We start from the raw sequence: 15991 nt of genomic DNA on the forward strand, positions 1-15991 counted from the left end.
ATAAATACAGTAATTTTTTAATTACAGTATTATTAATAGTTTAGCATTTTAATAATTACAATATTTACTGAAAAGCAATATTAATAAATATTTCATAAATAATGTATTTATTAATTAACATTAATATAATTAAATGTAATTATTTTTAAACTATAACTCATAGTAATTACATTTAATTACATTTAACATTAATTAATAAATACATTATTTAAAAAAAATAATAAAATTTTTAATTAACAATAATTAATAGTAATTAACACTACTTATTTTTAATTATATTTAAAATAGCATAAAATTACATTTAATTACATTTAACATTGATTAACAGTAATTATAATTTAAGCTATAAATAGCATAAATTTACAAGCTATAAATGATTTTTAAACTGTAATTAACATTAATTACAAGTTAAGCTACAAATAGCATAAAATTACATTTAATTACCAGAAAATTACATTTAACATTAATTAACACTAATTGTTAATTAATAGTAATATAATTCATATTATTTATTTTTAAGCTGTAACTAAATTATTTTTAAATTGTAATTACCAGAAAACTACATCTAATTAGTTTTAGCCAAGAAATTACCAATATAATCCTGAAAATTTGATAATTTCCAGAAATTGGTGTATTTTAAATAAATACAGTAATATAATAATTACAGTATTTATTGAAAAACAGTATAATTAATTAATAGTATTTTCCATAATTACAGTATTGTTAATAATTAACAGTATTCTCAATAAATACAGTATTTTATTAATAATTAACAGTATTCTTATAATTACAGTATTTTTAATAATTAACTGTATTCTCAATAAATACAGTATTGTTAATTAACAATATTTATAAAAAATAGTATTAATTAACAACAATTAACAGTAATTATTTTTAAAATGTAACTAAATAATTATTTTCAACTATATTTAACGGTAAATATTTTTTTTCAATAAATTCAGTAATTTAATAATTACAGTATTATTAATAATTTGGTATTTTAATAATTACAGTATTCACTGGAATGCAGTATTAAATGTAATTTAGTGATATAATTTAGCTAAGTAACCAAAACATAATAAAAATATCCATCAATTATACTAATATTGTTAATATTTCAAAATATCAAAACTGTAATTAAATGTAATTTTATGCTATTATGCTATAAATAATGTAAAATACATTAGTGATGTCTATTATGCTATAAATAGCATAAAATTACAAGCTATAAATGATTTTTAAACTGTAATTAACAGTGGCCATAAGTTAAGCTATAAATATCGTAAAATTACATTTAACATTAATTAACACTAATTATTAATTAACAGTAATATAATTCACAGTAATTATTTTTAAGCTGTAACTAAATTATTTTTAAACTGTAATTACTAAAAAATTACATTTAATTAGTTTTAGACAAGAGATTACCAATATATTTCTGAAAATATGCTAATTTTCAGAAATTAATGTAGTATAAATAATTACACTAATTTCATAATGACAGTATTTATTGAAAAACAATATTATTAATTAATAGTATTTTTTCATAATTACAGTAATTTTTTAACAATTAACAGTATTATTTAATTAACATTATTAACTATAGCATTTATTTATTAACATTTTGTGTTTAAAATGCTTGGTTTATTTATTTGAAAATGGTGTATATTATTTTTGTTTTTGTTGTTGCCATTTATTTTGAAATATTTATGTTATTTATGTGGTTGATATGTAATTAAATTTAATTTTGCTATTTTCAATTTGTTGTTACAATTTTTTATCATAAAAACAAAATAATAATAAATATTATTATTATTATTATTATTATTATTATTATTAATTAATATTATTAATTACAGTATTTAATTAGAAACATTTATAAATGCATTATTTTATACCAAATCCTGCATCGCAGGTTCCCCGCTAATTAAGTATAAAATCACCTGCCCACACAAACTCTGCTTACGTTTCCCACAACACACTATCCCATAAATTGGGAGACCCATGTGTGGCTGCGATATTATGTGGTTAGACGTGGGCATAAGATGCGGATTCATCAGAACCCGCATTCGTTCGGATAATCGGATCTAGCCCTCGCGTCGCTTCGCGTTGGGCTTGCGGTTCTCTGTAACTGACTGCTCTCTTCCCTAACCGCAACTTGTGGCCACAAAAGCAGCGCACGAGGACATGTGCATTTTAAAGATATAAATCCGGAAATTGATAAAATACGCTCTCCGAGTGACAACAAAATTTTTGCTTTCATCATCTTTTGCTTCTTCTATACGATTGTGGTGGTCTCTGGTCTGTTCTCTTTCGTAATGGAATTCCACTCCAGTTGATACGGACATAAAAGCAATGGCGTCTTTGCATATTGTTCGCTCTGGTTTGCCACCTTTTCTCTCTTTCCGATCAGATTTCGATCGGAAATCCAGCTGCTTCTGTTTGGATTCCGACTTCACAGCGCCCGAGAAGAAGTTTTTTAACTTGCAGAGTCGTCGGAGCTCAAAAGTTTCCTTCGGTAGAGGGTTTAGGGTGTGCTGTCGACTTCAAGACGGCGAGAATGAAACCAACGGTAAGCTCTCTTGAGAGCATTTCGTCGTACCTTAATGCTTGTCCTGCTTCTGCGGCTTTGATTTTTCTGGTCATTTTAAGATGAGGTGGAGAGAACGATATCGTGTTTAATGGAATTATATGTAAACTTGTTGTGGTTGTTAACCTTACCTTGTCATCATTATTAATTTATCATAAAATTTATTGTGAGTTTTTGATTGTCCTGCCACAGTTTAACTTCTAATTTGCAAAATTTCATAAACCTTTGTGCATCTCCTCTCCTGATTCTATCTTCATCTCCAATTAACCTGTTACCCTTTGCTCTTAATTGGAGAGGAACACGCTTTCTCCGCCCACATGCTTAGAAGTTGAGATTACATAAAATTCGATTGCAAAGTCTGTCTGAACTGATTTTAGGTGATCCATTCGAGTTACAAGATCTAATTCTGGTGTTTGGTTGTAGCGTATGCTGCTTTAGAACTCGTAATACCATTTTGCCTTATTATATATAATTTTTCTTTAGTAAGGTACAATCTCATGCATTTGGATACCCCAGAAGCTGTTTACTACCAATTCACAGCTCCGAGGTGCACTAGCTTTGGTCCTCTTGCTGATGGAACTAATTTAGTGGATAACTGTAATATTGATATTGATATTTACATATATCTGGTAAGAAAAATAATGTGAATCTAGCATAGAAGAAGCATAGTTTACCTTGACAAATTCACAAAGAATTGGTGCAAAACTGCAGTGACTGTATAGCTTTTAGCAAATGGTTCATGGAGAACATTATGCTGGAAGTTTAAACATGCTCTAAGTAGGACAAATTGAATGTACAAGTTATCAGGATTCAGAAGGACCTGCAGTTTAGTAAGACTATATAAGTGAGTTTTGTGGTAGCTGTGCAGAACACATCAAAGGCAATAACTGTAAAACGATGATCAATTCAAGTGCTGTTTTGTCCATGAATACACTTCCTAAGGCCTCCTAGGAACCACTCAATTCTATCACCGATATACTTAATCTGCTTTTTATTGGAATTGGAGCTAGGTCTTGGAATTCCAAGTCTATAAATTCTAATGCTTTTGGTTAGGTTGTTTTGATGGGTTAGGGGAAGAAAGTTCAAAACTCCAAATAATAGCTCCCCTCTAAGTTTGATCGATGTATTTTAGTTCAAAATAATTGACATTGAGTTCCAATTCTTTCCTTTTAATTGTGTGCAAAATATTAGATCTGGAATTTAGGGCTCAATTCAATTCCTTTTTGCTCTGATTCTGTGCAACAAACCTGGTCTTAGGCAATCACTAGAAATTTTTGTGAGGTCCTTGGCATATTAACATAAAAACCAGGGTTTCATTAAGTTATTTTTGGAAGTAACTAGTAGAATTTGAGAGTGATGTGAAGGTGAGACACCTGACCACCTATTAAAAGCCAAAATTTGTAGTATATTATGTGAATCTTGCAGTTTTTATGTTTAATTTCTCTTCCATTGTTTGAACATATTCAAATACTTCTTTGACAGTAAATTAGAAAATAAGCTTAATCAAAAAAGTAAAAAAAGACAAGGTACAAACTTGGTTGATAACCTCCCACTCAAAATGCAGACCTTTCAGTTATAAACATGCAACCAATCAAGCATCCTCCCACTGCTCTACCAAAGGGCAAAAAACATCCATTCAACCCTAACACATTTTAAGAGAAGTGAGCACTGTGATGTCTCACTAATTTTTTTGGAGTCCAGTCATGTTGGTTGAGAAAGACTGTTGATCTATGTTTTTAATTCCTTTCTAATATTTTAGTTTCATGAATTCCTTGGAGTTTGTGACATCTTCTTTTACACATTCCATTATCAGTGAGCACTGTGATGTCTCTTTTCCCTTAGTAATGCGCATAGAATGAACTGGCTATCATTTTTGCAGACTTCTATCGCTGTGTTTGTTACCCAATTTTTATGTTTCTTACATAAAATTATCAATGGATTTTTATGGTTATAAAACAATTGGATACCCAATTTTTATGCCACTAATTAAGAGTTCTTTTGCAGGTGAAGAACCTCCAGAATCTTTGTTTATGAAAGAATTAAGGAGAAGAGGTATGACTCCCACTTCACTGCTTGAAGATAGTAAGAGAACTGTTTATGGACCTGATGATGAGACAAGATTGGAGGAAGATAACAGGGGTTTCCCAAAGAGAAACACAGTTTCAACAGATTATGAGAAAAGCTTAACAAATCAGAGGGAGCGATCCATGGCATTGAACAGTGAAGGCCTTGAGGTTTCTCCCTCCCCCGCAAAGGATGAAGATTAATAGTATATATGTGTGTGTATAATTGTAACTTGATAATTAAGTTATAATTCGTTATTTCAAACATTTACTATTTGTTTGAAGGATGGGATTTTAGCACTCACTTTTCACCGAAAGATGGTCTTGGATTTTGGTATGTTAATATGCAATGTCACTGTCTTCTCATTCTAGGTTCTTGAACATAATTTGACTAATGTATTTAGTATTCCTTGAGCTGAAATTTAGTACAAATAATCAATTAATTTTGTTAAATTTGTAATTTATGCTCCTCAGTTGATTCTAAATGCATATGTCTACTGTTACATGTTTGTGATATTCAAAGCACATATACTAGTTGGACATTACTTGGCAACAATAAGAAATAAAAAAATGATCCTTGTAGAAGTTACATTCTACTTGACAAGTACTGATTAAAAAGTAGAAAAAAAAACTACTTTAGAAATTTGCTAGAATATTGAAGTTACAACAAATATATATTTACTTACAGCATTAAAGATTAGAATCCCTATGCTATATAAACCTTTCATATCTTGAAAAACAATCCTTTACACCTAATAATAGCATTATTGGAGAGGAGGGATGCCTTTTGATCTTGCCCACCTGATTTTCTTTTTGTGACCATTGAACAGTAGAGATGAAGATGGAGTTGTAAGGAAAGATTCAAGGGAGGGTCTGACAATGGAAAGATGTGGAATCATCATTAGTTTCTTCTCATGTTTTCGTACCAAGTGCTGCTTTCAATCCTGAGATAGATATAGTTCACTTCATAACTAAAAGAACCATTACTTTTAATTAAAAATATGATCATATTAATTTAAAATGGGAAATAAAAGCCCATGTGCAAAATCAATATAATATGTTTCTTATGCTTGTAATGTTCCATTGATCCTTAAACAATGAATATCTAATCCAGTCACCCTCTCCACTACACTATGAAACCATTATCTTGTGCATGGTTTTAAAAACCAACCTGGGAATGGAACCGCTTTGACTACTGGTTCTTAGGTCAAATGGTCTGATCATCTGGTCTGAACTCCGGTCAAATGGTTTTTGGGTCCAAAACCGAACCTGAAGCAGTGACCAGTTCCTGAGTCAAATGGTCTGACTGTCTGGTCTGGTCTGGTTTCAAAACCATGATCATGTGTTTTTCAGAAAATCCTGTGAAAATGTTTCTTGTAAAGAGTCCTAGTCTCCTAGATAGCATAAGAGGTGGAAAATAGTTGAAAAACAGCCCACTTGATGTATGGAACTGTTTGAGATTAGATTCAAACCAGAAAATGAACAAACAAGAGAGGAAGAGAAGAGAGAGTTGGCAGCAATGAGTGTTAGAGAGTAAGAGGTTCGAACATTACTCCTCTCTAACACTCTAAACATCTTATTAATAAGTTAATCTTTGACAAATTACAGAGAGGCCCTTGAGTGAGCAGGAAAATACAAAAGAACAGAATATTACAGAGTATGGACCCAGAATAAGGCCCAGGCCCACAACAGAGAGAGAAACATAACATAATATGAAATGACAGTCTATGGGCCATTCGGCCCATCTTCTCTACACTCCCCCTCAAGCTGAGCATAGATGTTAATCATGCCCAGCTTGCCAGTGTCATGTTGAAGCCTTGCCTTGGAAATGCCCTTGATGAGAAAATCTGCCAATTGTCCTTCAGAAGTAATGAATGGAAGACACACTTCATCGGAGGAGACTCTTTCACGAATAAAGTGTCTATCAACCTCAATATGTTTGGTTCTATCATGTTGTACCGGGTTGTGAGCAATGTTGATGGCAGCCTGATTATCACAGTACAACATCATGGGTTTGTCATGATCTACTCCAAGTTCTTCCATTAAGGACCTTAGCCACAACAATTCCGAGACTCCATGTGCCATGGCTCTATATTCTGCTTCTGCGGAGGATCGAGCCACAACTGTTTGTTTCTTACTCCTCCAAGTTTCAGACAACAAATCAAGGACATATTTCCTCTGGGAAATAAGAATCCCATCCCTGGATCTGGCAACTTCTATGCCAAGGAAATATCTCAACTCCCCCAGATCCTTAATCTCAAATTCTGTATGGAGGAAAGACTTAAGGCCCAGAATGCCTGAGGCATCATCACCAGTCACTATAATGTCATCAACATACACAATGAGATACACTACTAGAGACCCACTTTTCTTCACAAAAAGAGTATGATCTGACTGTGTCTGAACGTAGCCGAATTTAACAAGTGCAGCTCTAAATCTCTCAAACCAGGCTCTAGGAGATTGTTTGAGGCCATAAAGAGATTTCTTCAGTTTACATACCTTTCCTTGCATATCTTTCCCATACATTCCTGGAGGAAGACACATGTGGACCTCCTCATGTAAGTCACCATTCAGAAATGCATTCTTTACATCTAACTGATAGAGAGACCAATCAAAGTGAGCTGGCAGAGATAAAAGAACCCTCACAGATGTCATCTTAGCAATAGGGGCAAAAGTCTCCAGATAGTCAATCCCATATGTCTGTGTGTAGCCCTTTGCAACAAGTCTGGCCTTGTACCTCTCAATAGTCCCATCTGCCCTGTATTTAATGGTAAAAACCCACTTGCATCCAACTGGATCCTTCCCTTCAAGCAAATCCACCACCTCTCAAGTACCATTTTCATGTAGAGCATCCATTTCAGCCTACATGGCATCTCTCCATTCTGGAATCCCAAGAGCTTCTGATACAGACCTAGGAATGGGGTTAGAAGCAACTGAAGAGAGGTAGGCACAATATGAAGGGGAAAGTAGGTCATAAGAAAGGTGTTTGGAAATGCAGTGTGCAGTGCACTTCCGCTTTCCTTTCCTAACTGCAATGGGGACATCAAGATCTGGGAAGGGGGATTCCAAGGGAGCTGAAGCAATACCTGTTATCTCATCTGTGATTGGGAGGGTATGAGCCTCATCTATTGTAAGGGAAACCACTTGCTCATTCCTGGATCTCTGCCTTTGATACACTTTGGGATTATGGGTAGGACGAGGAGGTAAAGAAATAGGAGCACTAGGACAAGAGGAATGAAGTGGCTGATCCTCCTTTGATTCATTTTGTGAGGATACAGATTTGTCAAGAGACTGAACTGGGATAGGAAGGGGAAGAGCAAAAACTTGTGACAGACTCTCCCCCTGTTGACAATGTCCTTCCTGAGAGGAACCATAAAAAGGGGAAAGTTCATCAAAGATAACATCCATAGAGACATGTCTGGTGCTAGCCTTTGGATCAAAACAACAATAACCCTTTTGTGTGGGGGAGTAACCAAGGAAGATGCATTTGTGGGCTTTTGGTTCAAACTTGTGTCTCTGCACACTTGGAATGTGAACATAACAGGTACAACCAAACACACGAAGAGGAATTGGGAAGAGATCCTTATCTGGATGAAGAATACTGAAGGGGGATTTAAACCCTAAAACCCTGGATGGCATACAGTTTATGAAATAGGTAGCAGTAAGTACAGCATCACCCCAAAATCTTGTGGGAACATGTGAGGCAAATAAAAGGCTCCTTGCAACTTCAACAATATGTCTATTTTTCCTCTCAGCAACTCCATTTTGTTCAGGGGTTCTAACACAGGAGCTTTGGTGAATAACCCCCATGTCAGTGAGATACAAGGATAAGCTCTTCTCAAAATACTCTTTTGCATTGTCAGATCTGAAAACCTTAATTCTGGTACCAAATTGAGTTAAAACAAGCTCATGAAATTGCCTCACAAGTCTCGGGACTTCGTCTCGGGATTTCATTAAGTATATCCAAGTGAATCTAGAAAAGTCATCAATAAACAGGATAAAGTATTTGTAGCCCCCCATAGAGGATAAGTGGTAAGGCCCCCACACATCAGAGTGTACAATATGAAAAAGAAAAGAGGATCTTTTATTGCTCATAGGGTAATTTTTTCTACAATGCTTTGACAACTGACATGACTCACAATTGAGACTGGACACACTGACTCCCTTAAACAGTTTGGGAAGCAAATGACTTAAAGCAGAAAAAGGTAAATGACCCAACCGACAATGACTCAACATAATTTGACTGACAGACTCTGAAGAAGTAGAACCAAAAGCAACATTCTTGGGATGATCAAAGCATTGGCCAGGGGTGTCAAGCAAGTATATTCCATTCGCTTCATGGCCACTCCCAATCACCTTCCGAGACTTCAGGTCCTGAAACACACAGTGAGAAGGGAAAAATGTTACACAACAATTCAATGACTTGGTCAAGCTACTTACAGATAACAAATTGGTATTTAACTTAGGTACATGAAGAGTGGAAGATAAGAGTAAAGAGTCTGTAGGCTTGACAGTTCCCTTGCCAGAAATAGGGGCAAGAGAACCATCAGCTAAGGTGATTTTGTCACGACCAGGAAGTAAATCATATGACACAAACAAAGTGGAAAGGTTGGTCATGTGATCAGAAGCACCTGAGTCAATGATCCAAGGGGTCTTGGGATTACCTGAGGTAGATGCATGGTTAGCAGAAGCCCTTATACCTGAGTGAGCAAATGCAGTGGTGGCTGGACTTCCAGAAGGGTTGGATGATGAAGTTACACCTTCAAGCTGGCTGATCATCCTTCCAAACTTCTCATATTCAGCTTTCATGGCTGCCAATTGTGCACTCGCAGACTCAAACTCTGTATCTGTACTTGTGGCTGTATGTGCACTTCCTGTCTTTCTACTGTCATTCTTCTTCTGGAATCGGATAGGGACAAGACTGGGGTGCAATTTCCAGCACTTGTCCTTAGTGTGTTTCGGCTTCTTGCAATATTCACACACCACCTCCTTCTTTCCTGTGCCACTGGGAGCTCCTGTAACCCCTTTGGGTTTGATTCCCATGTTTGCAAAATGATCATTGATACTGACCCTTTGAACCTGCACTTGCCTCCTACTTTCTTCACTGCTGACCAAAGTATATGCTTGAGACAATGAAACATCTTCCTTGGACAAGATGTTTTGCTTTGTAATGTCATATTCAGAATTCAGCCCTGTCAAGAACTCAAAGACCCTATTCCTTTCTACCAATTTCCTATATGTTTCAGCATCCTTAGGAGTATCCCATGTCACGGCCTCTATCAAATCAATCTCTTGCCATATAGATTTTAGGGTTGAGAAGTATGCTGCAAGTGACTTCTCCCCCTGTCTTAGATTCTTCACATCACTTCTCAGTTTGTAAGCTCTGGCAACATTCAATTTCTGGGAGTAAGTTTCTGCAACACTATCCCAGATTTCTTTAGCCGAGTTCATCCACAGATAATGTTGACTAATCTGTGGCTGCATTGAATTCACAAGCCACCCAATCACTGTGTAGTTTTCTTGTACCCATCTCTCATAAGATGGATCATCCTCTGGAGGAGCTTTCTTGCTCCCAGAAATAAAACCCCATTTTCCTTTGCTACAAATGTGGATTTTCACTGATTGTGACCAAGCCAAGTAGTTGGTCCCATCAAGCTTAACTGTAGTTACAGCCAGCATAGAATCAGTTGGGGTTTCCAAAATCTGTCCATATTCAGCAGCATTCTTGTTTTCAAGGCTTGGGAAATCCATCATGTAAAGGCTCCAATTAGGATTTTAATAGGTTTCTCAAGGTACTGGGGTCTTGATGAGTTTAGTTTGAGTTGAATAGGCAACAACAACTAGCTCACAGAATCAGTTCAGACTTGATAACTGTGACAGTCCAGTTCGGTGGTAGTTTTTTTCTTTACTGTTTCACCCTTTAAAGGACACCCAACAAACCTCCAATCACAAGGTATTTCAGGTTCTCAACAGCCGTTGTCCCAAAGAGAAGAAAACAGGGCCACAGTCCTTAAGAGACCTTTTGTCGAACACTCAGTGTGCAGTAGTTAACAGCCTACTGTTAACTAGAAGAAATCACTTCAAGGTGTTCAGTATAGGTCCAAGACGAGGCTGGGATGAAGATGAGACTAGTGCCACTTAGTTTTAGATCAATTTCAGCAGCTCGGCAGTCCAATAATCAGCCGAATAGCACTTCCAAAAACAACCCAGAAAAACAGTCCAGCAACAGTGGGCCGAATGTATGTGGGCTTTGAATGCTTTAATAGTCCTCCCAAACAACAAAATAACTCGGCAAAGGACTGAGAAAAGACTTACAGCAAGAGAGTCTCTGGTTTGAACTATAAACCAGGCCGAACACTTGTTCTCTGAGATAACTTCGAAAGTCCTTTTCTCTGATTTCAAATCAGGCCAAACAACTTGCTCTCTGATTCTTCCTGGTCACCGAACCCTTCTCCAAGTGTATAGAAACTTGGGCACTCTCCAATGACCTCCAAGAACCAGGCGGATGACTGTAAACTTTCAGCCCTAGAACCTCCTCATGTAGTTGGCTGAACTAGAACCACATGAGGGACACGCCAAGCAATGGCCCGCTCTGATACCAAGTTGAAAAACAGCCCACTTGATGTATGGAACTGTTTGAGATTAGATGCAAACCAGAAAATGAACAAACAAGAGAAGAAGAGAAGAGAGAGCTGGCGGCAATGAGTGTTAGAGAGTAAGAGGTTCGAACATTACTCCTCTCTAACACTCTAAACATCTTATTAATAAGTTAATCTTTGACAAATTACAGAGAGGCCCTTGAGTGAGCAGGAAAATACAAAAAAACAGAATATTACAGAGTATGGGCCCAGAATAAGGCCCAGGCCCACAACAGAGAGAGAAACATAACATAACATGAAATGACAGTCTATGGGCCATTCGGCCCATCTTCTCTACAAAAATTATATAATATGTGGCCAAAACATTTGGACAGTTGGCTAATGGGATCTCATAGGATATTGAAAAGGAACCATTAGAACAAAGGTAATAGAAGAAGAGGGAAGGAACAAGAGGAAGACCAATAAGTTATGCTGTATGACAAGAGAAAGTAGGAAGGCAATGAAAAGAGGGACAAGGAGGGCTGAATGCAATTGCTATTGGTCTCACTAGCTGGACGAGCTTGGGGCTCCATCAGGAATTAATGTATAGTGGGTGTAAATTATCTCAGGAGCTTATATATGCTCAGTTCTTGAACAGAAATAGATTTCAATGTAACCTCTCTCTCTCATACACCATCTTTTATAATTTCTCCCTCATATTAATACATTATCTTTGATTATTTGATCTAAAAAATTATTTACTGAGAATCATTGCTGACTTTTTACTCTGTTCAAATAATTCAGTAATGTTGCGAGATTTATTATCTAATTCTTATATTACATTTGCTTACACGTTACTTGCATATTTTTATACAGGGTTTGATTCCACGAGCTAAACTACTGCTAACAATTGGAGGAACATTCTTTTTGGGATTTGGGCCATTAATCCTCATTACAATTGCATCCTTTTCTGCTCTCTACTTGGTAGCCCTCTTCCTGAACCCTGCTATTTGTTGCAAGATTTATATATCAGATTTTTCTTAGAATTATTTTTTATTCTATCTGACATGTAATGCACCATTTAATCTACCTTCAGAATCTAACTGATCTGAAGGGAGTTCATTAAGTTGGCGAGTATTCAGAAAAAGGAAAATAATTGTTAGAATTTGTTACTTCTTGTATGGACTAGCATTCTCGTGCTGTCAGCCTGAGATTTTACCATTATACCAAGCAATGGCCCCTTTTATCGAGTAGGTCTCTATTTGTGAACTGACATGTTCCAGTTATATCTCATGGTTTGTTTGATGCTATCTCAGCAGCCCAACTAGAACCCATTAGTTCAATCCCATCACTTCAACTCCCCTCCCCTCCCCCCTCCTCCCCCAAACTTACACAACATGCACATACACATACACATACACACACAAATGAAAACCTTTAGAAAATTTTGATTGGTTTAAGTTGCAGGTAAGATGGATCTGTATTTTGTGCATGTAAGGAGAGGTGCCCAGCATACTTGTTTAACAACTTACAACAACTGATTATGGATTTGTTTGCAGTATTTTGGTTCAAGTTTCGTACATGATGCAAGCCAAACACCAATAACACCGCCACAATATATTGATCCATATTCACTTTTGGAAGACGAAAGGATATCAAAGTCAGCTCCAAATGTAAATTGAAGGGCAAGCCTCCATGCTAGTGTTGAGTAAAGATTTCTGTCGTTTATTCTGAGGCTCACTTGTCCTATTATACCTATAGCCCTGAATGCAGTTTCTGTTCATACCTAAGTTAAAGAAGTTATCATCCATCGCTCTGTTTTATGACTTCCAGATAATGCAAATTGAAATGGAAATTCTTCTCTGCTTGTATTCTGTTAAATAGTCTTCCTGTTATTTACACATCCAAATGTACATTATTCAACCATAGATACTAAAAAGCCTTATTTTCTGTTCTACTTACATGGATACTTGTTACTCACAAACCAACAGAGGTTTGGTTGTGCAGGATGAGGTTTCAGACACGAAAAATTCCCCATTCCCTCATTTCCAAAGTTGTAAAATCTTATAGCTTTGTGCAACAAATAATTTCTCATCTAGGACTAATGTAGACCTTGCATCTGATTGAAGTTTTTTATTTTTATTTTTTGGATTGTCCGTGTTAGCACTTCTCTGTTCTCTCTTTAACAACAGCCCTGTTTCCTAGCCTATACAGACTGATAGTTATTTGGTTCTGTGATGGCAAATAACCTGGTTCTGGCTTCCTGGGGAACAAAATGCATGGAGCAGTCTGGGACTCGGGAGTACGAGCAAGTCGCTATAACAATCAGATATCTTGTTTGAGGCCTTTCTGACAATTGAAAAGAATTCTATTACATAAGGGTGTGATGAGCTTGTTTCTCCTGAACTTGCTATGGATAGATGGAGCTGGTTCGAGGGAGCTTACTCTCCTGAAATGGACGAGAGAAAAGGGAGAGAAACAGAGAGGAAGAAGAGAAGCGAGAGGATACTAATAGGTTTATCTTTCTCATAGCCACTACGAATGCTTATTACAGATATTTATAGTAGAGAGATCACGACCTCTAACAAACTAACAAACTTCTGATCACTCTTCTTGACGTGGACGGCGCATGTAAACGAACGAACCTCAGAGGAGGTGTTGCACGCATGATTCGTGGAGTGCATTGGGTTGGGCTTTGAGCTCCTCGTCTGGGCTTGCTTCTGCGTTGATCTTAATATTCCCTTCCCCGTCAAGAATGACCTTGTCCTCAAGGTTGATGGTGGAAAACTGTTTCTGAAGTTGGTTGTAATCTTCCCAAGTGGCATCCTCCTGTGGCAGCCCATACCACACAACTAAGACCTGTTTGTGAACCTTGCCGCCACTTTTCACCCAACAAACATCCTTAATACGTTGTGGTTCAAACACCACTTCTCCAGCCTCCGTGAACGAAGGAAGTGTGGGGCTGGCGACATCCGAGGAAGATAGATAAGGCTTCAGAAGGCTAACATGAAATATGAGATGCACTTGGCACTTTGTAGGGAGGTTGAGACCGTAGGCAACGACCCCAATACCGTCCCCAATTCATTCAACCACCTGAAATGGGCCAAAGTAACGGGGAGGTAATTTCTGGGATGATCTTTGGGCTAGAGACGCCTGTCTGTATGGTTGGAGTTTCAAATAGAGCCAATCCCCAACTGAAAATTCCAACTCTCGGTGCTTCTTATCATAAGCTATCTTCTTACGTAGCTGAGCTTGTTGTAGATGGAACTTGAGGATCTTGAGTATGTTGTCCCTTGCTGAAAGTTGGGCTTCAACCTCAGCAATTGATATGTCCCCCTTTCGTATGGTAAAATAGATGGAGGGTCACACCCATAAAGCACCTTAAAAGGAGTGGTTCCTGTCGAAATCTGGAATGTGGTAATTATACCAAAACTCAGCCCAAGGTAACCATTGAGCTTACTGCCTGGGTTTATCTCCCACAAAACACTGTAAGTGTCCAAGCAATGGTTGACTACTTCCGACTGCCCATCTGTCTCTAGGTGATAACTAGTTGAGTGAAGTAGGTGTACCCCTTGGGTTGTGAAGTAGGCCTGTCGAAAGGAGCTCATGAAGAGGGCATTTCGATTGGTCAAAATGGAGTGGGGTCCTGTGGAGTTTGGCCACTTCCTGTATTTAGGCCTGGGCTACGGTGTATGTTGAATAAGGTTTGGAGAGTGCAATAAAGTGTGCGTACTTAACCGACTACAACCACCAGCACAACCGACTTCCCTTGAGATGTGGGGAGCCCGGTTATGAAGTCCATGGTAACTTCCTCCCAGACCTTCTCTGGTATGGGTAGAGGCTGTAATAACCCAGCAGGCGCCTGTGTTATACGTCTGCTATTGGGCACGTCGCACACCTTGCGACATACTCCTGTACCATGCATTTCATGCCCCTCCCATGATAATGAGTGGCCATATGCTTATAGGTACGGAGAGCCTCGGAATGACCCCCTTGGGCTGAGTCATGAAAAAGTGGAACAATTCTTGGTGGTGCTTGGGTCTATCAGAAATTACCATTCTACCTTTGTAGAAGAGAACATCACCTTTCACAGTGTACCCGGAAGTAAGAGCTGATCCTTCAAGGATCTGGGTCCGTATCTGAGCCAGGTGAGGGTCGTCATGGGCTTCATTGCTTAAACTTGTCCATCAAGGGATAGGTTGGCTGTGACACTCCTATTATGTGAAGGTCATCCACCCGGGAAAGTGCATCGGCCACGGCATTAGAAGGTCCAGGCTTGTACTCAATGGCAAAGTCGAACCCCAACAATTTGTAGGCTCACTTTTGTTGGTTAGGACCCAGAACTCTCTATTCTAGCATATGTTTGATGCTGCGGTGGTCAGTGGTCGACTTGGCTTGGGCTTGAGGGAAGAGGGCTTTACTGTAGAAGGCCGGTGGTCTACCTTGCTGCATCAGGACCGCGCCTATTTCCTTGCCTGAGCCATCGGTCTCTACCATGAATTCCATATTGAAATCGGGAAGGGCCAATGTGGGGGGTGTTGTTACTGCCTTCTTAAGTAATTGGAAGGCTTCTTCAACTTTTTGATCCCACTCGAAAGAGTGTTTTTTCAACAATCTAGTAAGGGGTGCTGCAAGAACTCCATAATTTTGAATGAATTGGCGGTAGTAGCCAGTGAATCCAAGGAATCCCCTGAGAGACCGTAGGGAGGTTGGCTTGGCCCATGTGACCCTGCAAGCTGTTTTCTCTGGATCGGTATGCA

General features: G+C 37.7%; 1 protein-coding gene across 1 annotated transcript; it reads left to right on the top strand.

The window, feature by feature from the left end:
• The first annotated feature begins 2198 nt into the window (after positions 1-2198).
• LOC148849257 (tubulin alpha-6 chain) lies at positions 2199-13112 on the top strand. The gene is made up of 4 exons (XM_088949888.1): positions 2199-2572; positions 4595-4824; positions 12108-12215; positions 12791-13112. The coding sequence occupies exons 1-4, from the start codon at positions 2356-2358 to the stop codon at positions 12911-12913; spliced, it is 678 nt and encodes a 225-aa protein (XP_088806014.1). The 5' UTR covers positions 2199-2355; the 3' UTR covers positions 12914-13112.
• The last annotated feature ends 2879 nt before the right edge of the window (positions 13113-15991 follow it).

Source organism: Nelumbo lutea, chromosome 6 (assembly GCF_056320005.1).
Source record: "Nelumbo lutea isolate HS-2025 chromosome 6, American lotus-T2T, whole genome shotgun sequence".
In the NCBI taxonomy this organism is placed as follows: domain Eukaryota; kingdom Viridiplantae; phylum Streptophyta; class Magnoliopsida; order Proteales; family Nelumbonaceae; genus Nelumbo; species Nelumbo lutea.

Coding starts and splice junctions, on each gene's coding strand:
- LOC148849257 (XM_088949888.1), top strand. CDS start 2,356: ATGGCGTCTTTGCATATTGTTCGCTCTGGTTTGCCACCTTTTCTCTCT. Junction 2,573..4,594: donor CGGCGAGAATGAAACCAACG/GTAAGCTCTCTT, acceptor GTTCTTTTGCAG/GTGAAGAACCTCCAGAATCT. Junction 4,825..12,107: donor TGAACAGTGAAGGCCTTGAG/GTTTCTCCCTCC, acceptor ATTTTTATACAG/GGTTTGATTCCACGAGCTAA.